This window comes from Mobula birostris, chromosome 12, assembly GCF_030028105.1.
Source record: "Mobula birostris isolate sMobBir1 chromosome 12, sMobBir1.hap1, whole genome shotgun sequence".
NCBI lineage: Eukaryota > Metazoa > Chordata > Chondrichthyes > Myliobatiformes > Myliobatidae > Mobula > Mobula birostris.
Genome location: NC_092381.1, coordinates 69,500,208 through 69,523,089, shown reverse-complemented (window position 1 = coordinate 69,523,089; position 22,882 = coordinate 69,500,208). Strand labels below are relative to the sequence as shown.

The following is a 22,882-nucleotide window of genomic DNA, read 5'->3' as shown; positions in this document are numbered from 1 at the left end:
CTGCACATTCCTATTGTTCATATTCCAAAAAAGAAGGCCTTATAATTTGACTTCTAAATGGCCGAGTTGTAAATTTAGGATAGTGCATGCTTGCTCTGGATTCACCCTCCATAGGAAATATTTTCCCTGCATATTACAGTGCTGCATCACATAATCACTTTCAGCACCTCAGTTTTATCACACATCTTCTTCTGAACTTCACCTCTAGATGCCTGTATCAATACAGTCTCTGCCTTTCCAATAATAATATCTCCTTCTTTGAGGTAAAATGCTGAGAAACCCTTCAACATGCACATAGTGCATAGCACAGGGACGTGAAACTTCTCTTTAACTCAGTTGTCGCAGCAAAGAACCACAACAAATTACATGTACTTCTCTGTGAAAAATTCGAAGTATGACAGCCACTAATCTCGGTTTAAAAGTCAATGCCATTTTTGGCTATAAACTCATCATTTAGAAGTATAGTGACATCCAAAATCATAAAATGTTCAATAGCTGTAGAAGGGGGCGGGAGGGTGGGGGTTGTGAGTTCAGCGTGCCTCCCACTTCCACCTTCAAAGGCTGTGTTCACTAGAAGCTTACACAGGGGCCAGTGTGGTAGTGTAGCGGTTAGAGCAATGCTATTGCAGTGCCAGTGACCTGGGTTCAATTCCCGCTGTCGTCTGTAAGGCGTTTGTATGTGCTCCCCATGATCATGTGGGTTTCCTCCGGGTGCTCCATTTCTCTCCCACATTCCAAAGAAATACGGGTTGGAAGGTTAATTAGTCACATGGGTGTGATTGTGCACCTTTTTCCCCCTATTAACCGTAACTGTGATGACAGTGGTGAATTTCACCATTGATTTAACGTTTTGACATGAGGCAGATGTCCTGATAGGGGAAGTGGATATTTGTATTTCTTGTTGAAACAAACACAGGTCAATGTTTTTTTTTCTGGGATTTCCATGAAATGTTTTTGGAGAGCAGTGGGGACAGATTGGCAGAGGTCCTTCATGCTGCAAATGTTTATTATAAGGCCCATTGTCTTAGGTGCTTCAGGGAACAAAGTGGTGATGGCTTGCAGCTCTGCCTCTGAGTGTGTGCACTACAGCCAGACTCCCTATGGTTAATGGGACTGGAATGCAGTCACAGGTTTAACAGTTTCCCATTAGCTCTGAACACGCACCAGTCCTCATTGAGAGGAGAGGGCTCTAGCAAATTACCACACATGGTGGAGAGCTTCTGATTGGCTGCATCACCGACTGGTAGGATTCCATCTTTTTGAGGCACTGCCTTTTGAAGATGTCCTCGATGGTGGGGGGCGGGGGGGGTAATGTACAGGATTTAAAGAGACTGCAGAGAGTTGTAGACTTAGCCGGATCCATTGCAAGCACAAGCCTGACCCATCCAACCACCACCTCCCACTACCATCGAAGGCATCTTCAAAAGACAGTGCCTCAAAAAGGTGGAATCCAACACTAAAGACCCTGACTATCTGGGACCTGCCCTCTTCTTGTTATTACCATCAGCGAGAGAAACATGAGCCTGAAGACCTACACTTAATAATTTAGGAACAGCTTCTTCCCCTCTGCTACCAGATCTCTGACTGCTCCGTGAACCCATGGACACTACCTCGTTCTTAATCTTCTGTGCTATTTATTCATTTGTTTGTTTTTATTTATTAATTATTATAACTTACAGCAGTTTGTGATTGTACTGCACTGCTACTACATAATGACAAATTTCACAACTGATGTCAATGATGATAAGCCTGACTTTGATTCTGATTAACTCCAGTCCTACTACAGTCTTGTTGGAGTTGAGGTTCAACATTGCATCAAGAAAGGCCAGTGGCTCTGCTCATCGCACATTAGTCCAAACCTCCCCCCTCTCATGCTCACATTCAATCTAGTAACACAGTACAAGTGTCTATGATTGCATTTGTTATTCATTACAGCTTCAATGCAACAGTGCGGGGGACACAGTCTCAGAAAATAACTAATTAAATCTGAAGAAGCAGTTACTCCCTTCATATCAATAAAATGCTTAGAAAAACACCTGACTGAATATTTAATTATTCAAGTATGACTCTTGACATCATCAGGAAGGAGAGTCTGGGATGGGATGCCTATGAAAATTGCAGAGACCCTGAGTATAAATCAGAAGGACACTTTTTCAAGAGTGAGGTTTCTGCCAGCAGCTCTTCAAACAAGATGGAGAAAATCTCCAAAGCTATCTCCCATTCTTCAAAGAATTCGGGAAAAAGACAAGTCGGATCTTCCACTGGGGAGAAAGGCGTTCACATCAAGGGCATTCGAAGCAGCAGGAGCAGGAATAGGTCCAAGTCCATCCTTGTGAGAACCAGTGCAAGGAAAGACTCAAGGAACAAGACAGCGAGAAATGGGAAAACACAGTCAGATTGCTGCCGCGGCGCTGACAACAAGGTAACAGGCTGCACCATCGTGGACGTGGACAATGTGCTGAGCTCTGAAGAGAGTGAAGAGGGGCCCGTTGCCCTGATAGAAATGGAAGCACCAGAGGAAGGTGAGAGAGGAGGGAAGTGTGGGGAAAACAGTAATCACAAGTTAAAAATAACTAAGATATTATTAAGTTAGATTTTGTTTTTGCCCCTTTCTTTATTAAAATGTGTTAGTTCTTTCCCTTCTAGTCCATTTCATGAAGAGAACTTAAGGTAAATATTCAATTCAAATTTGAATTAATTTGTCCAATACAAAATGTTTTTTCTTAAATGCTGCAACTCCCCAGCCTTGGATGATCTACATCTTTCTTCATTCAACAGCTAAAAAGACCGCTTTTGGTAAAAGATGATTTTTTATAAAACTAACAAATCATTGACTTGACTACTCTTCATAACACTGAATAAACATAGAAACATAGAAAATAGGTGCAGGAGTAGGCCATTCGGCCCTTCGAGCCTGCACCGCCATTTATTATGATCATGGCTGATCATCCAACTCAGAACCCTGCACCAGCCTTCCCTCCATACCCCCTGATCCCCGTAGCCACAAGGGCCATATCTAACTCTCTCTTAAATATAGCCAATGAACTGGCCTCAACTGTTTCCTGTGGCAGAGAATTCCACAGATTCACCACTCTCTGTGTGAAGAAGTTTTTCCTAATCTCGGTCCTAAAAGGCTTCCCCTTTATCCTCAAACTGTGACCCCTCGTTCTGGACTTCCCCAACATCGGGAACAATCTTCCTGCATCTAGCCTGTCCAATCCCTTTAGGATTTTATACGTTTCAATCAGATCCCCCCTCAATCTTCTAAATTCCAATGAGTACAAGCCCAGTTCATCCAGTCTTTCTTCATATGAAAGTCCTGCCATCCCAGGAATCAATCTGGTGAACCTTCTTTGTACTCCCTCTATGGCAAGGATGTCGTTCCTCAGATTAGGGGACCAAAACTGCACACAATACTCCAGGTGTGGTCTCACCAAGTCCTTGAACAACTGCAGTAGTACCTCCCTGCTCCTGTACTCGAATCCTCTCGCTATAAATGCCAACATACCATTCGCCTTTTTCACCGCCTGCTGTACCTGCATGCCCACTTTCAATGACTGGTGTATAATGACAGCCAGGTCTCGTTGCACCTCCCCTTTTCCTAATCGGCCACCATTCAGATAATAATCTGTTTTCCTATTTTTGCCACCAAAGTGGATAACTTCACATTTATCCACATTAAATTGCATCTGCCATGAATTTGCCCACTAACCCAACCTATCCAAGTCACTCTGCATCCTCTTAGCATCCTCCTCACAGCTAACACTGCCGCCCAGCTTCGTGTCATCCGCAAACTTGGAGATGCTGCATTTAATTCCCTCATCCAAGTCATTAATATATATTGTAAACAACTGGGGTCCCAGCACTGAGCCTTGCGGTACCCCACTAGTCACCGCCTGCCATTCTGAAAAGGTCCCGTTTATTCCCACTCTTTGCTTCCTGTCTGCTAACCAATTCTCCATCCACATCAATACCTTGCCCCCAATACCGTGTGCTTTAAGTTTGCACACTAATCTCCTGTGTGGGACCTTGTCAAAAGCCTTTTGAAAATCCAAATATACCACATCCACTGGTTATCCCCTATCCACTCTACTAGTTACATCCTCAAAAAATTCTATGAGATTCGTCAGACATGATTTTCCTTTCACAAATCCATGCTGACTTTGTCCGATGATTTCACCGCTTTCCAAATGTGCTGTTATCACATCTTTGATAACTGACTCCAGCAGTTTCCCCACCACCGACGTTAGGCTAACCGGTCTATAATTCCCCGGTTTCTCTCTCCCTCCTTTTTTAAAAAGTGGAGTTACATTAGCCACCCTCTAATCCTCAGGAACTAGTCCAGAATCTAACGAGTTTTGAAAAAATATCACTAATGCATCCACTATTTCTTGGGCTACTTCCTTAAGCACTCTGGGATGCAGACCATCTGGCCCTGGGAATTTATCTGCCTTTAATCCCTTCAATTTACCCAACACCACTTCCCTACTAACATGTATTTCGCTCAGTTCCTCCATCTCACTGGACCCTCTGTCCCCTACTATTTCTGGAAGATTATTTATGTCCTCCTTAGTGAAGACAGAACCAAAGTAATTATTCAATTGGACTGCCATGTCCTTGCTCCCCATAATCAATTCACTTGTTTCTGTCTGTAGGGGACCTACATTTGTCTTTACCAGTCTTTTCCTTTTTACATATCTATAAAAGCTTTTACAGTCAGTTTTTATGTTCCCTGCCAGTTTTCTCTCATAATCTTTTTTCCCGTTCCTAATTAAGATCTGGTTCACACAGAATGCTTATTTAAATTTAATTTCCTTATCTCTCATTGTCTGCCCTCTAAAATAACTATAGAAACACTTTCTGTCAACAGCCCTTTCCTCCACTACTCCTGATCTTTGCCTCCTTTTTGTCACGCCTTCCACTCATCCTGCATTTTTCCCTTTCGCTGGGGAGTATCCACACCAGGTTTAAGCTATAATCTTCTATTCAGCATTTAGCAAAGATGTACATAATCAGCTTTGAGTCTATTAGCTGCTGACTTAGAATCCCCTACCCTTGTCTTTACTCAGAGCAGTTGTTTGATGGTGCCAAGAATGAGACCACAAGTCCTTGCCATCCATGTCTAGCTACTTTCAGGAAGTAATGAACACATTTTGGCCACTTGAATAAATGCCTTAATGGAAAGAACAAAGAATAATCAAAACAGTGGGCTTGAAATAGAAACTAAATGTGAAGTCTAAAATAGAATTTGATATACACTCAGTGGCCACATTTTTGGGTACCTCCCATTCCTAGTAAAGGGGTCACTGACTTTACGTTCATGGTCTTCTGCTGCCACAGCCCATCCACTTCAAAGTTCAATGTGCTGTGCAATCAGAGACGCTTTTCTCCACGCCACAGTTGTAACGTGTGTGATTATTTGAGCTACTGTCAGTTTGAACCTGCCTGGCCATTGTCCTCTGATCTCTCTCGTTAACAAGACATTTTCACCCACAGAACTGCTGCTTACCGGATGGTTTTTCGTTTTTGCACCATTCTCTGTAAGCTCTAGAGACTGTTGTGCATGAAAACCCCAGGAGATCAGCAGCAGCTTACGAGATACTCAACCTCTCCCTCTGGCATCAACAATCATTCCACGGTCAAAGTCATTTAGAGCATATTTCTTCCCAATTCTAATGTTTGGCCTGAACAACAACTGAACCTCTTGAACATGTCTGCATGCTTTGCTACATTGAGTTGCTGCCACATGATTGACTGATTTGATATTTTCATTAACAAGCAGGTGTACAGGTGCACCCAATAAAGTGGAAATAAAGTGAAATATAATCATCCAATGATAAACTACCTAAAACTGAGTTTTGGCCAGTGTTTGCAGACTTCTGGTCCCAATATGACCACACTTGTGAGCATGGAATGGGCTCATAATTCACTACATTCAGTAGAGTATTGATACATTAGTGCACGTTTGTCAGCAAAACTATGGTGGAAAATATGGCTACAATGGCTATGGTGGAAATAATGGAAATTACGTTTGTAGAAGCACAGCTCCAATATTATAGTTGGAGGATCAAAGTGAAGAGGGTCACCTTTGGTGTTATCATTTCAAAGGACGTTTCCTGGGTTCATCACATAAGTGCAATTACAAAGAAAGCACGGCAGCACCTCTACTTCCTTAAAAGTTTGTGTAGATTTGCATGACATTGAAAATTCTGACAGACTTCTATAAATGTGTGCTGGAGAGTATATTGACTGGTTGTATCACAGTGTGGTATGGAAACACCAATGCCCTTGAATGGAAAATCCCACAAAAAGTAGTAGATATAGCCTGGTTCATCACGGGTAAAGCCCTCCCCATCACTGAGCATGTCTACATGGTGCACTGTTGCAGGAAAGCAGCATTCATCAACAGGAACCCCCACACCCAGGACATGCTCTCCTCTCACTGCTGCCATCAGGAAGAAGGTACATGAGCCTCAGGACTCACACCACCTGGTTTAGGAACAGTTATTACCCCTCAACCACCAGCCTTGAACCAAAGGGTATAACTTCACTGAACTTCAGTGCCCCATCTTTGAACTGTTTCCACAACCTTTAGACTCACTGTCATGGATTCTTCATCTCATATTCTCAATAATTATTGCTTATTTATTATTATTATTATTTCTTTTTTATTTTGTATTTGCAGTTTGTTGCTTTTTGCACATTGTTTGTTTTTCCACCCTGTTGGGTGTGGTCTTTCATTAATTCTATTATGGTTCTTGGATTTACTGAGTATGTCCAGAAGAAAATGAATCTCAGGATTGTATATGGTGACACATATGTATGTACTTTGATAACAAACTTACTTTGAACTTTGAGCTCTTTGAAGTCCATGAAGCTTGCTGCTCAGGCTGTTTCCAATACAGTGACCAATGAGGAATCATAGAATGACTGTACGATGAAGGCCATTCAGTTCATCATGTCCTCGATGGCTCTTGACAGAGAATTCTCTGATCCACTGGCCTTTTCTCTGTCATTTTGAAACTTTTTATTTACCATGTATTTTACCAGTTCCATTTTGAATGGACCCTCTCTTTACCACAGCTCCACACACGTCAAAAATGGTTCCTCCTTCACATATTCTTAACTCTCTTCCCATCTACTTTATTCTTGCATTGTCAAGTCCTCATCTCCTCCACCTCAGGAACATCTACTGCAGTGGCAGCAGCAGAATCACGAAGGAGAGCATAGGCGCATGATTTACTGCTGCTCCCTAAGATAGCGCTAATGGCTGGAGCACAGATTGCTGAGGCATCCTTTTGATTGCTGGCAAGAGAATTAGCAGAGTTTGTTTGGCGTAAGGCTGAGCTTCCAGCAAAAAACTCAGAGTCTGGGGACTTACACTTGAGCTGCATTCAGGCATTCCATTCCAGGATCAGCCATGATGGAATGGTAGAACGGACTCGACGTGCTGAATGGCCTCATTTTGTTTCCATGTCTCACTGTCTTATGGTCCTCCTTTGATCAAGAGACTCTGTGATGTCATTGCTAATGGGATTGCTCACCTCTACCTTGCTGAAAAGGATTTTCTCTCTGCCCTACATGAAGACCTGTGCAAGAATGGAGCCAAAGGTTTGCAATAATAACCTTGATATTTTTCACTGAGCTTGCCAGTGCACCTACTGGTACTAACGTTGGTTTATTCTTGTCACACGTATCAAGCTACAGTGAAAATCTCGTATTGCATACCATTCATACAGATCAAACCATTACACAGTGCAATGAGCTAGAATAAGGTAAAATAATAACAATACAGAATACTACTGAGAAAGTGAAGTGTAAGTAACCAAAAAGTGCAAGATCATAATGAGGTAGATTGTGACGCTAAGAGACCATTTTATTGTTCAAAAGGTCCATTCAAGAGTCTGATACCAGTGAGATAGAAGCTGTCCCTGGGCCTTGTGGTGCATGCTTTCAGGCTGTTGTATCTTCTGCCTGATGGGAGGGGAGAACAGAGAATGCCTGAATGTCCTTGATTACGCTGGCTACTCTACTGAGGCAGCAAGAAGTGTAGGCAGAGTCCATAGAGGGGAGGTTGGTTCCTGTGACCACAATTTTCTGCAGTTTCTCGTGGTCATGTGCAGAGCAGTTGCCATACCAAGCTGCAAAGCATCCACACAGAAGGCTTCCTAGAGCACATCAATAAAAATTGGCAAGAACGAGCAAAGACATGCCGAATTTCTTTGGCCTCCTGAGGAAGTCGAGGTGTTAGTGAGCTTTCTTGACTGTAACATCAATGTGGTTGGACCAGGAGTTTATAAATTCCTATACAGTCATACAGTCTATACACAGAAACAGGCCCTTCAGCCCATCTATTCCATGCTGAACCATTTAAATAGCCTACTCACATTGACCTGCACCAGGATGATAGCCCTACCAACCATGTACCTATCCAAACTTCTCTTAAACATTATAGAAACATAGAAAATAGGTGCAGGAGTAGGCCATTCAGTCCTTCGAGCCTGCACCGCCATTCAGTATGATCATGGCTGATCATCCAACTCAAAACCCTGTACCAGCCTTCCCTGGTAATCAAACTCACATACACAACTTGCACAGGCAGCTCATACCATGCCCTCGCAACACTCTGAGTGAAGCACCTTCAATAACTCCAAAAGACTGAGGTTTGGTAAAATACTGAAAGGCTTTTATTCGCCGTACAATACGACCTCCACGGTGAGTGTCTGCCCCCGGACTGAGGGGAAGGGGCAAGGTGAAACACCTTTATTCAGGGGTCTGTGGGAGGAGCCACAGAGGGGCGTGTCCAGACAGTTAACCCAGTTACAACATATATATGGTTTACCACATTCACCCCTCCTTTTTCTAAAAAAAGAGTCCCATGGGGTGAAGTGACTGACAATATTTACAACAAGTGTATTTACAGGTTAAGTCTATCAGGCGGTTGAGTCCGTTGCTGTGATCTACGTAGCACCAGTGGTGATTGCGTCGGCAAAGGTGGTTGTGCTGGCTCCGGCCTGACTTGAGGTGCCAGCACGTTAGGCGTTAATCTCTCATGCATGTGCGTCGCGCCCAGTATGGGAGAGTCGTGTGGTGTCTGTGTAGGGCTTGGAGTGCGCAGTGTCTCGTGGGTACGTATATCAGTGGGTACGGGGTCAATAGTTACCACGGAGTGTTCAGGGTAGGGGGCCGGTGCTGATGGAGACCGCGTCCTCCCGCCCATCAGGTAAAACCACGTAAGCATACTGAGGGTTCGCATGAAGCAAGTGAACCTTCTCGACCATCGGGGAGTATTTATTGCTCCTGGCATGTTTCCGGAGCAGCACTGGCCCCAGGGATGTCAGCCAAGTTGGTAGGGTGGTTCCAGTGGTCGACTTTCTGGGAAAAGAAAAGAGCCGCTCATGAGGGGTGGCATTGGTGGCTGTGCATAACAGGGAGCGGATGGAGTGGAGTGCCTCCGGAAGGACCTCCTGCCAGCGAGAGACTGGCAGTCCCTTTGACCTGAGGTCTAAGAGTGCAGCTTTCCACACTGTGCCATTCTCCTTCTCCACCTGTCCATTCCCCCGGGGATTATAGCTCGTGGTCCTACTGGTTGTAATACACCTAGCCGGCAGGTATTGGCGCAGCAGTTCACTCATAAACGAGGACCCTCTGTCACTGTGGATATAGCATGGGTATCCAAACAGAGTGAAGAGCTTGCGCAGGGCTTTTATAACTGCCGTGGTAGTGGTATCGGGGCAGGGGATGGCGAAGGGGAACCGTGAATACTCGTCGATAACGTTAAGAAAGTACACATTGCAGTCGGTGGAGGGAAGGGAGCCCTTAAAGTCAACACTCAGTCGCTCAAAGGGGCGGGTGGCCTTGATGAGTGGTGCCTTTTCGGGTCAGTAGAAGTGCGGTTTGCACTCTGCGCAGACTTGGCAGTCCCTGGTCATTGTCCTGATCTCCTCAAGGGAGTAAGGCAGGTTCCGGGCTTTCACGAAGTGGAAAAGCCAGGTGACCCCCGGGTGGCAAAGGTCTACATGTAGGGCGTATAGCTGGTCGATCTGCGTGCTGGCGCATGTTCCCCGGGATAGGGCATCGGAGGGCTCGTTGAGCTTCCCAGGCCTGTACATGATGTCATAGTTGTAGGTGGAGAGTTCGATTCTCCACCTCAGAATTTTATCCTTTTTGATTTTGCTCCGCTGCTGATTATTAAACATGAATGCAACTGAGCGCTGGTCAGTTAGCAGGGTGAACCTTTTGCCGGCGCGATAGTGTCTCCAGTGCCTAATAGCTTCCACTATGGTCTGGGCCTCTTTCTCTACCGCGGAGTGCCAAATTTCAGGGCCTAGAAGGGTACGGGAGAAGACCACCACGGGTCTTCCCGCCTGGTTGAGGGTAGCAGCCAGCGCAAAGTCGGAGGCATCACTCTCTACTTGGAAGGGAATGGCCTCATCCACCGCATGCATTGCTGCTTTGGCAATGTCCCCTTTAATGCAGCTGAAGGCCGCGCGGGCCTCGGCTGAGAGGGGGAATGTGGTGGACTTGACCAGGGGGCGGGCCTTGTCTGCGTACTTAGAGACCCATTGGGCGTAATATGAAAAGAAGCCCAGGCACCTTTTGAGGGCTCTGAGGGTATTGGGAAGAGGGAGTTCCAACAGGGGGCGCATACGGTTGGGGTCAGGGCCAATGACTCCGTTCTCCACGACACACCCAAGGATAGCAAGTCGGGTGGTCCCGAATACACACTTGTCCTTGTTATAGGTGAGGTTGAAAGCTTTGGCCGCTTGGAGAAATTTTTGGAGGTTGTTGTTGTGATCCTGCCGGTCGTGACCGCAGATGGTGATGTTATCCAGATACTGGAACATGGCCTTCAGTTGGCACTGGTCCACCATCCGGTCCATTGCCCTCTGGAAGACAGATACACCATTCGTGACACCGAAGGGGACGCGCAGGAAATGATAAAGCCTGCTGTCCGCCTCGAAGGCAGTGTAAGGGTGGTCCTCCCAGCGGATGGGGAGCTGATGGTAAGCGGGTTTTAGGTCTATGGTCGAGTACACCTTGTACTGTGCTATCTGATTGACCATATCCGCGATGTGGGGTAGAGGGTATACGTCGAGCTGCGTGAACCTATTGATGGTCTGGCTATAGTCCACGACCATCCTATTCTCCCCGTTCCGAACAATGACCACCTGCGCCCTCCAAGGACTTGTGCTTGCCTCAATGACCCCCTCCCTGAGCAGCCGCTGCACCTCCGACTTAATGAAAGCTCTGTCCCCCGCGCTGTACCTCCTGCTTTCAGTTGCCACGGGTTTACAGTCGGGGTCAGGTTGGCGAGCAGTGGTGGGGGAGGGATCCTGAGGGTGGAGAGGCCACAAGTAGTGTCGGTAGTGTGGCTGTTGGCATGATGTTGGGTGGGATGCGCGGGTCAGTGTGTGTGTGTGTGTGTGTGTGTGTGTGTGTGTGTGTGTGTGTGTGTGTGTGTGTGTGTGGTCAGTAGCGGGGTATGTGACGTATCCCTACAAAACTGGGGATTTACAACAGTGATTGGTGGGAGGGGCCCATCATACTTCATTGTCACACTTTTCAGGTGGCTCTGGAAGTCTAACCCCAATAGCACAGGGGCACACAGTTGAGGCATGGCCAGTAACGTAAAGTCTCGATATTCTGTGCCCTGCACCACTAGCGTCGCTACACAACCCCCCCGGATGTCTGTTGTATGCGACCCGGAAGCCATGGTGACCCTCTGACTTACCGGCCGTATCACGAGTCCGCAATGCTGCACCACGTCCGGGTGGATAAAACTCTCCGTGCTGCCTGTGTCAAACAGGCAGCTTGTCCTGCGCCCCTCCACCAGGATGTCCATCATTGACCTTGCAAGCTGGTGGGGACCGCTTTGGTCGAGGGTCACGGAAGCCAGGGTTGGGTTACTGTCTTGGTCCGGGGCGGTGGGGTGCCCCGTGACCACCCGTTGGTCGTAGGCGGTGGGAGGTGGCGCCGACCAAGATGGCCACCCCCATGTCTCGCACGTGGTGGCGGCGTGCAGGGAAGATGGTGACAGGCAAGATGGCGACCCCCACGTCTCACACGCAGCGCTGCTCGATTCCGCTCGCGGTTTTGACTTACAGACCTTGGCGAAGTGGCCCTTCTTTCCGCAGCTGGAGCAGGTAGCTGGTCGGGCCGGGCAGCGTTTCCGGGGGTGCTTCTCCAGTCCGCAGAAGTAGCACTTCGCGGACTCATGACTGGCAGCAGCCGAGGTCGATTCGCCAGCGGGTTGCGGGGTCTGCAGCGCCCACGAGGCCATCGGGGGATCGCATGCCTGGAGAACCTCGGAGTTGTGCAGAGCAGCCTCCAACGTATCAGCCAGCTCGATCGCCGAACTTAGGGTAAGATGGACTTTTTCCAGCAGCCGCTGGCGCATGTACACTGACCTGGTCCCCGTGACGAAGGCGTCTCTCACTAGGAGTTCTGCATGCTGCGCCGCCGTCAGCTCCTGGCAATTGCAGGCTCGCACGAGCATCTGTAGTGCCTGGACAAACTCAGCACTCAATTCCTCGGGCCGCTGTTGCCGTGTCGCTAAGCGATGCCGAGCATAGACGCTGTTTATCGGCCGCAGGTTTTGTTTTTTGAAGGCGTTCATTGTGCCGTCGTAGTTCGGCTGGTCTCTGATCAGCGAATAGACCCGTGGACTGACCCTGGAGAGTAGAACTCCGCACTTCGCTACAGGGTCGGTCACTTTAATCTCCTCTGGGTACGCTTTGAAGCAGGCCAGCCAGAGTTCGAAAGCGTTTCCAGCGTCAGGTGTTTGCGGATCGAGGTCTAATTTGTCTGGTCACAGTGCATGTTCCATGTTTTAAAATGTACAGCGAATAAAATTGAAGCACCTTCAATTACTCCAAAAGACTGAGGTTTGGTAAAATACCAAAAGGCTTTTATTCGCTGTACAACAATACGATCTCCACGGTGAGTGTCTGCCCCCGGACTGAGGGGGAGGGGCAAGGCAAAACACCTTTATACAGGACTCTGTGGGAGGAGCCACAGGGGCAGTCAGCAGAGGGGTGTGTCCAGACAGTTAACCCAGTTACAACATATATATATGGTTTACCACACTGAGTGAAGAAGTTTCTCCTCATGTTCCCCCCTTAAACTTTTCACCTTTCACCCTTAACCCATGACCTCTAGTTATAGTTCCACCCAACATCAGTGGAAAAAGCCTGCTTGCATTGTGCCTTATCTGTACCCTTTATAATTGTGTATACCTCTATCAAATCTCCCCTCAGTCTTCTACATTCCAAGGAATAAAGTCCTAATCAATTCAATCTTTCCACATAACTTATAAATTTTCTCTGTAATTTTGTATACCTCTACCAAATCTCTCCTCAGACTTCTACATTCCAAGGAATAAAATCCTAACCTATTCAATCTTTCCATATAACTTATAAATTTTCTCTGTAATTCCACATCAATGTGGTTGAACCGGGAATTTATAATTTCCTATAATATCATTGTTGTGCATACTCCAGAGGCTGCCCTCTGGGAATCTACAGCATAATTAACACACAGCATTAACCTCAAGGAGCTGACATCAGTGCTGCTCTTGTTCCCAGCTTGGCTACAGGCCACTCATACCCAGAGTCACTGTGTGCAGGCACACATCTCTGAGGAAATGTCTGTGCTGCACACTGTGTCAGTGGATGGGCTGATTCGCCCTTTTCCCAAGATTGGGGAGAGCGTAGGTTTAAGGTGAGAGGGATGAGATTTAAAGGGAACTGCAGGGTAACGGCTTTATGGAATGAGCTGCCAGAGGTGGATACAATTACACTTGGTCGGATTCGAGGGATGAGGGGCCATATGACGACTAATGAGATGAGCCCAGAAAGACAGCAGGATGGGCATTGAAAAGTTGGGCCAAAGGGCCTGTTTCTGTGCTCTGTAACCCTGTGACTCAAATTGATGGTAAACAATGCAGGCACTGTGCACTGATGGTTGATGGCTGAGGAGGTTCACGAAAATGATTCCAGGATGGAACGGCTTGTCATATGAAAAGTGTTTGATAGCTCTGGGCTTGTATTCACTAGAATTCAGAAGAATGAGGGGTGACCTTATTGAAACCTATCGGCCCTTTTAGAATGGAGATGAGAAGAAATTTCTTTAGCTAGAGGATGGTGAATCTGTGGAATTCATTGCTGCAAGCAGCTGTGGAGGGCAAGAATTTAAGTATATTTAAGGCAGAGGTTGATAGATTCTTGATTGGTCAGGGCATGAAGGGGTATGGGTAGAAGGCCGAGATTGGATCTGAGAGGAAAAATGATCAGCTAGGATGAAGTGATAATGCAGACCCGATGGGCCAAATGGCCTAATTCTTTTCCGATCTCTTGTGGTCTTACGGAATAAATTCCTAGGGAATGAATGTTTAAGGTGGTGGATGGGTTCCAGTCACGTGATTTGTGTTGATAGTGTCAACTTTATTAAGTATTATAGGAGCATCCAGTCAAGTGGAAAGTATCCTATCATCATTTTGACTTGTGTCTTGTTATGGTGGAAAGGGTTTGGAGCATCAACAGGAAAGTCAATCATCAATGGATACCCAGTTGCTGACTCCCTTGTAGACTCAGTATATACACTCAGTAGCCACTTTATTAGGTAGCACCTTTAACAAAAACATTGGCCGCTGAGTGCATGTTCATGGGCTTTCGCTGCTGTAGCCCATCCACTTCAAGGTTTGACGTGTTGTGCACTTGAGATGCATTTCTGCACATCACTGTTGCAATGCTGTAATCACATAACAAGATAAAATCCTGTGGCGTTGCAGGAAAGATACTGGCATGGATAGTGGAATGGCTGACAGGTAGGAGGCAGTGAGTGGGAATAAAAGGGGCTTTTTCTAGTTGGTTGCCGGTGGCTAGTGGTGTTCCTCAGGGGTCAGTATTGGGACTGCTACTTTTTACATTGTTTGCCAGTGATTTAGATAATGGAATTGATGGCTTTGTGGCAAAGTTTGTGGATGATACAAAGATAGGTGGAGACCAAGGTAGTGCTGAGGAAGCAATGCGATTGCAGCAGGACTTAGACAAATTGGAAGAATGAGAAAAGAGTGGCAGATGAAATGCAGTGTTGGGAAATGTGTGATAATGCATTTTGGTAAAAGGAACGATAGTGTATTATTATCTAAACGGGGAGAAGGTTCAAACATCAGTTGCAGAGGCACCTAGGAGTCCTCGTGCAAGACTCCCAGTAAGTTACTTTACAGGTTGAGTCTGTGGTAAAGAAGGCAAATGCAATGTTGGCATTAATTTTGAAGGCGAATATAAAAGCAAGAAGATAATGCTGAGCTTTTATGAGACACTAGTCAGGCTGCACTTGGAGCATTATCAAAAGGTTTGGGCCCCATATCTCGGAAAGGATGTGTTGTCATTGGAGAGAGTCCAGAGGAGGTTCACAAGGATGATTCTGGAAATGAAGGGGTTAGCGTACAAGGAGTGTTTGGCAGCTTTGGGCCTGTACTCACTAGAATCTAGAAGAACGTTGGGGGTGGGGATCTCATTGAAACCTACCGAGTGTTGAAAGGACTAGATAGGGTGCATGTGGAGGGGATATCCAGAACTAGAGGGCACAGCCTGAAAATTGACAGACAACCTTTTAGAACAGAGGTAAGGAGGATTTTTATTTTAGCCAGAGAGTGGTGAATCTGTAATCTGTGGAATGCTCTGCAGCAGACTGAGGTGGAAGCCAATGTCCGTTGGTATACTTAAGGCGGATGTTGATGGTTTCCCGATCGGTCAGGACATCAAAGGATATAGCGAGAAGGGAGTTTTATGGGGTTGAGCAGGATCTGGGTTCAGCCGTGATAGAATGCCAGAGCAGACTCGATGGGATGATTGACCTATGTCTATGGTCTTAATTGTGGTTATTCGAGTTACTGTCACCTTCCTGTCAGCTTGAAACACTCTGGCCATTTTCCTCTGACCTGTGTTTTTGCCCCCCCACAGAACTGCTGCTGACTGAATATTTTTTTGCTTATGGCACTATTCTCTGTAAACTCTAGAGGCTGTTGTGTGTGAAAATCTCCGGAGATTAGCAGTTTCTGAGATACACAAACCATACCATCTGGCACCAACAATCATTCAAAGTCATTTAGATCACTTCTCTTCCCCATTTTGATGCTTGGTCTGAACAACAACTGAACCTCTAACAGAGTGTGGGTTAAACAAAAGGAAGCTTTCTTCTCTGTGTTTGACCTGATTCCTTGACACACGGACTACAAAGGCTGTTCCCTCTTCACCCACCTATTGTCTAGTCAGTAGGTCATGAGTATTACCACCTAAGGACCCCCTTACAAGGACTCCTCATCTCATGTTTTCAATATTTATTGCTCTTTTATTTATTATTATTTATTTCTTTTAGTATTTGCAAAGTTTTTGTCTTTGGCACACAAGTTGGTGCAGTCCTTCATTGATTCGACTATGGCTATTATTCTATTATGGTTTATTGAGTATATCTGTCTCGGGTTATATCTGGTGATGTATGTATTTGTACTTTGATGATAAATTTCCTTTGAACTTTGATGTTTGTGAGGCCTGTTTCTTGTCTCAAAGCTCCTGGATCCTTGGGCCCCAGAGCTATCCCAAGGACTGAGGGAAGGTTTGCTGCACTGCTCCTTGTGGATAACCCTGGCGGACAGAACGTCTTTTCTGCTCACTGCCTGCTGCATAAGATGTCCAGTGCTACAGCAGAAAGCTAAACAACCCATTCTTCCTCATCTTCTACCATCCTTGAATGTCTCCTAGGTCAAAATATCTTCCAGAGTGCCTTCTCACATCTGATGCAAGATAATACTGCTCCTCTATAAATGTAAAGACTTGCTTTATGTTGTGTAAGCTGTTTTCTTTTGTTCTAACTACTGAAAGTACATGCATCCAACTGAAGCAATAGACCAATAAACATTACAGTTTGTGCTGGTTGCAAGTTTCAATCGCGTGAGTAACTGATAGCACAATAGCACAAAATTAGTGCCCAGTTTCATCACAGCGACAGGGACAAATTAATAACAGAGTTACAGAGCTGTGCTGCATGAAAAACAGGCCCTTCAGCCCAACTTGTACACCTGGCAGATAGGATTTGACTAATGCTTTATATGGATCTGACATACTGGTGTGTTGGTTTCCAATCAGGTATGAAGAATGGAAGTCCAGGGATCTGTGAGTGTATTCTCACATTCTTCTGTTTGCTGCTAATTCTTCTCCTCTTCCCAGTCTCTGTCTGGTTCTGTATTAAGGTGAGCATATGGCATTCACAAGCTATCAAACAGGATTTTTGGAGAATTGTTTCAATGGGTGTAAAGTTCTTATTTAGAATCATAGAGCACCACAGCACAGAAACAGGCCCTTCAGCCCATCTAGTCCATGCCGAACTATTACTCTGCCTAGTGAAATCAACCCACATCTGGACCACTTCTATCCATGCACTAATCCAAACTTCTCTTCAATGTTGCAATCAAATCCACATCCACCACTTCTGCTGGCAGATCATTCCAACCTCTGAGTGGAGAAGGTCCCCTTAAATATTGCCCTTTTCACCCTTAACTCATGGCCTCTAGTTCCAGTCTCATTCAACACCAGTGGAAATAGCCTGCTTGCATTTACTCAATTTATATCCCTCATAATTTTGCATATCTCCATCAAATCTCCCCTGATTCTCCTACACTCTAAAGAATAAAGTCCAAATCCATTCAGTCTTTCATTATCCTTAAGTCCCGAGAAAATCCTTATACATTTTCTCTGTGCTTTTTTATTCTTATTCCTGTAGGTAGGTGACCAGAAATGCACACAATACTCCAAATTTAGTGACATAACATCCCAGCTTCTGCATTCAGTTCTTTGATTTATGAAGGCCAATGTGCCAAAAGCTTTATCTATGGCCATACCTACCTGTGACACCACTGTCAAGAAATTATGGATCTGTTTTCCCAGATCCCTCTGTTCTACCACACTCCTCGGTGCCCCACCGTTCACTGGTGTAAGTCTAACTCTGGTTTATCCTCCCAAAGTGCAACACCTCACACTTGTCTGCATTAAATTCCACCTGCCATTTTTCAGGCTATTTTCCATCTGGTCCAGATCCCACTGCAAGCTTTGATAGCCTTCCTTGCTGTCCACTAGACCTCCAATCTTGGTGTCATCAACAAATTTGTTGATTCAGTTCATCACATTATCATCTGGATTGTTTATACAGATGACAAACAACAATAGACCAAGCACCAGTCCCTGTGGTATACCGCTCATCTCAGGTCTCCAGTCAGAGAGGCAACCATCTACTGCCACTCTCCAGCTTCTCTCGTGAAGCCAATTTCAAATCCTATTTACTACCTATTTCTGAATGCCAATGGACTGAACCTTCCTGACCATTCTCCCATGCGGAACCGTGCCAAAAGCCTTGCTACAAGCCACGTAGACTACATCCACTGCCTTTCCTGGTAACCTCCTCAAAAATCTATAAGATTGGTTAAACGTGACCTACCACACACAATGCCCTGTTGACTATACCTAATCAGGCCCCAGCTATCCAAATATCTTTATATCCGGTCCTTTAGAATACCTTCCAATAATTTACCCACTATGGGTGTCAGGATCACCAGCCTATAATTCCCCAGGTTATTCTTAGAGTCTTTCTTGCACAACAGAACAACATCAGCTAAGCTCCAATCCCTTGGTACCTCACCCGTAGCTAAGGAAATTTTAACTAGCTCTGCCAGGGCTCCTGCAATTTCTGCACTAGCCTCTCATAAGATTGGAGGGGACACCTTGTCAGGTCCTGTGGACTTACCCACCATAGGTATTAGAAGTAGTTAGCTTTTAGACATTGACTCAACTAATAGGTTGTTTGTCTAAATTTAGACAATGCTCATCATTTAGGTGCATTGAGTAATTTCTCTGCTCCACGAAATGCAAAACATGAAACAAGTGTTTGTGTTAGGGAAAAAGAAAACTGAGATAAAAGCAGAAATGGAGCAAAGGAGAATTGGTATCTAAAAGTGCAAATATTGTGCAAAGATAGCAATTTGTTGAACAGAAAGTGGCTGAATCCTGTGTAAGCAACTAGTTTTCTTTTTGTAACTGACACGCTGTCCTTCATGGTGCAGACAGTACAGGAGCATGAACGTGCTGTGACATTCAGACTGGGACGACTACTGCCAGGGAGAGCCAAAGGGCCAGGTAGGTGGTCATATTCGAAAATGAGGAGTTAGGATGGTCGCGCATTAATGTCACCAATACTTGCCAATCATATTAAGCATATTAGTTTCTAAATAATATGGAAATGAAGATTTTGCCAATATTACCTGTTTTCAAAACTTCAAATATCACTCTGTGCTAAAGCAATAATTCCCAAAGATGCTTAACAAAAGCAAATATTTAATCATTTCTGCTGAACATCAATTTCTCACACTGTAATTCAATTGAACTGAACTGGAACTCGTGAAGTGTGTAAAACTTAGAATCATTAGGAAGTGGCAATATCATACAGAGCTTTGTAACTTGCTAAGTTTTAGAGTCTGCCAGTATGTTTTTTGCTGGTAACTTGGGCTATAGGTTACTGAGGGTTTGAATGGGCAGAGAAGATTGCATTTTAAACAAATGCAATTGTAGTATGGATTTGTTTCAAATAATATGACTCCTAGTTTAGAAATGGTGTAATGGGACAATTCACGATAGATATGACCATCCCTGAATTCGGGGAAGTGAGCATGAAACTTAAAAGAAAACTATAATGTTCTTTTTAAGTTTATCAATGACTAATATTCCAGGTTAACTTCCTAAATTGTAGGTGCAGTTTCCAGCTGTGACCTTAACAAAAGCATAGACTGAATACTTACTATAGCCTTGTTACAGATATGTTTTCAGTATGTGTGTTTTTTAAGATACCATCTTATCAGGAAGTGGATCAGTACATTTATTCTAGGATGTTTTGTAATATTCCTCTGGGTTTGCACAAAGTGCTGATGCACAAAGTGTGGTTAAAGTTTATTATATTCATTGGTTTAATTATAGGTCTCTTCTTTCTTTTGCCTTGTCTGGACACTTATCACAAAGTGGATATGCGTATTAAAACATTGGGGATTCCATTCCATGAAGTAAGTGTGCCAAAGTCAACAAGTTGTCAAAAATATGATGAATTGTCAAAAGCCCAAAGGGTGGCATGAAACCAAGCCACTTACTTCTATTGAAATGTTAGCAATATCCGGAACGATGTGTCAGTGCAGCTGGTGAAACAAGGAACATTAAGTGTACTGAAAGGAAATGTGTAAGTTGTTGATTTCCAAAGGCTATTACATTTTCTAAATGTAAAAATTCTTCAAAGGGTCGAAGAGTATAGTAGACTGGACATTTGATCCTTAACCCTGCCAAGCTTGGGAGGAATACCAAAAGAAGAACGTACACAATGAATGGTAGGTGGTAGGCGCTGTAGGGAGTACTGAGGAACAGTGGGACTCCTTTGAACCCTCATGAAGGTCTCAGTCTGAAATATCAACATATTCCACTCCATTGATGCTGCCTGACTTGTTGAGTTCTTTCAGCATTATGTGTATGTTTCTCAAGATTTCTAGCATCTGCAGAATCTTTTGTGTTAAAGAGATCATAAGACCATAAGATACAGAAGCATAATTAAGCTATTCAGCCCATTGAGTCTGCTCTGGCCATCTATCATGCTGATTTATTGTCCTGCTCAACCCCGTTCTCCTGCCTTCTCCCCATAACCTTTAAAAACTCTGACTCACCAACAACCTATCAACCTCCACTTTAAATATACCCAATGACTTGTCCTCCACAGCTGTCTGTGACAATGACTTCCACAGATTCACCACCTAAGAAATTCCTTCTCATCTCTGTTCTAAAGGGATGTTCCCCTATTCTGAGGCTGTGCCCTTTGGTCCTAGACTCCCTCACTATAGGAAAGATCCTCACCACATCCACTCTGTCTCAGCCTTTCAATATTCAATAGGTTTCACTTAGATCCACCTCGCCCCCATTCTTCTAAACTCCAGTGAGTACAGGTCCAGAGCCATGAAACACTCCTCATATGTTAACATTTTCATTCCTAGGAACATTCTCATGAACTTCATCTGGACTCTCTCCAATGCCAGCATATCCTTTCTCAGACAAGGAGCTAAAACTGTTCACAATACTCCAAGTGTGAACTGACCAATGCCTTATACAAGCATTACGTCCTTGCTTTTATATTCTAGTCCTCTCAAAATTAATACTAACATTACATTTGCCTTTCTTAACACCAACTCAACATGCAAGTTAACTTTTAGAATCCTGCACGAGGACTCCAAGTGCCTTTGTACCTCTGATTTCTGAATTTTCTCCCTGTTTAGAAATTAGTCTACACCTTCATTCCTTCTACCAAAGTGCATGACCATACACTTCCCTACACTATATTCTATTTGCCACTTATTTGCCCATTCTGCTAAACTGTCTGTCTTTCTGTACACTTGCTGCTTCCTCAACATTAACTGCCTCTCTATCTATCTTCATATCAGGCTCAAACTTGGTTACAAAGCCATCAATTCCATCATCCAAATCATTAACCTATAACATGAAAAGAAGTGGCCCCAACACTGACCCCTGAGGAACACCACTAGTCACCAGCAGCCAACCAGAAAGAGCCCTGTTTTTTCCCACTCTTTACCTCCTGCCAGTCAGTCAATCCTCTCCCTATCCATGCTAATATCTTTCCTATTATACCATGGGATTTTACCTTGTTTAGCAACCTCATGTGTGGCACCTTGCCAAATGCCTTTTGAAAATCCAAATACACAATATCCACTGATTCTCTTTTGTCTCTCCTCCTTGTTATTTCCTCAAAGAATTTCAACAGATATGTCAGGCAAGATTTTCCCTTGAGGAAACCATGCTGACTTTGGCTTATTTTAGTATGTGCTTCCAGGAAGCTCAAAACCTCATCCTTAATAATGGATTCCAACATCTTGCCAACCACTGAAGTCAGGCTAACTGACCTATAGTTTCCTTGCTTTTGCCTCCCTCCATTCTTAAAGAGTGGAGTGAATTTACAATTTTCCATTCCTCTGTAACCATTCCAGAATCTTGAAAGATCACTATTATTATCTCCACAATCTCTTCAGCTACCTCTTTCAAAACCCTGTGGTATGGTCCACCTGCTCCAGGTTACCTTCAGGCTTCCTCCTTAGTAATAGCGACTATGTACATTTACTTTGACCCCTAATGAATTTCTGGCACACTGCTAATGTCTTTCACAGCGAAGAATGATGCAAAATACTTGTTAAGTTAATCCTCTGTTTCTTTGTCCCCCATCACCATCCTTGAGCATCATTTCCCAGTGGCCCAATATCCAGTTTTGCCTCTCTTTTACTCTTTATTTACCGGAAAAACTTTTGGCATCTTCATTTATATTATTTTATATTAGGTTATCTTCATATTTCATCTTTTCTTTCCTATTGTTGGTTTTTAAATGGTACAACTTTATAAAATATTCATCACCACAGAGGGAGAATACTTCTGGTAGCCAAACAATAGAGAAAAAAAACGTGATTTAACTAGAGAGGTTGCAGAGATGTTACCTGAGCTTGAGTATTTGAGTTTTGAGAAACTGGAGAGGCTGGGGTTGTTTTCTTGGAATGCAGGAGGCTGACTGGGCACCAGAATGAGGGATATCAGACTATAAGAGACATGGAGTAGAGAAAAGTAAAATATTCCCCATCACAGAACTAAAACTAGAGGATACAGGGGTGGAGTAAGGGTTTAGGGGAGATCTGAGGAAGAAGGTACTCATCCAGAGAGTGGCTGGAAACTAGGAGGCACTGCCCAAGTCAGTGGTGCACACAGGCACACTTGAGAGTTATCAGGATGAGTACTTGAATTTC

The 22,882-nt window shown here is 44.6% G+C and overlaps 1 protein-coding gene across 4 annotated transcripts in view; it reads left to right on the top strand.

Annotated features, from left to right (window-relative positions):
* The first annotated feature begins 2,050 nt into the window (after positions 1–2,050).
* The window catches only part of LOC140206010 (podocin-like), a 47,708-nt gene continuing 26,876 nt past the window's right edge, over positions 2,051–22,882 (top strand). For 2 of the 4 annotated variants that reach the window (XM_072274030.1, XM_072274028.1), the window contains exons 1-4: positions 2,051–2,522; positions 17,151–17,254; positions 19,118–19,190; positions 20,067–20,107. In XM_072274030.1, the coding sequence (XP_072130131.1) occupies positions 2,063–2,522; positions 17,151–17,254; positions 19,118–19,190; positions 20,067–20,107 (678 nt within the window). In that variant the 5' untranslated portion in view covers positions 2,051–2,062. Of the gene's footprint in view, positions 2,523–17,150; positions 17,255–19,117; positions 19,191–20,024; positions 20,108–22,882 lie in introns of all 4 variants that reach the window. The other 2 variants (XM_072274029.1, XM_072274027.1) reach the window with 1 other exon arrangement.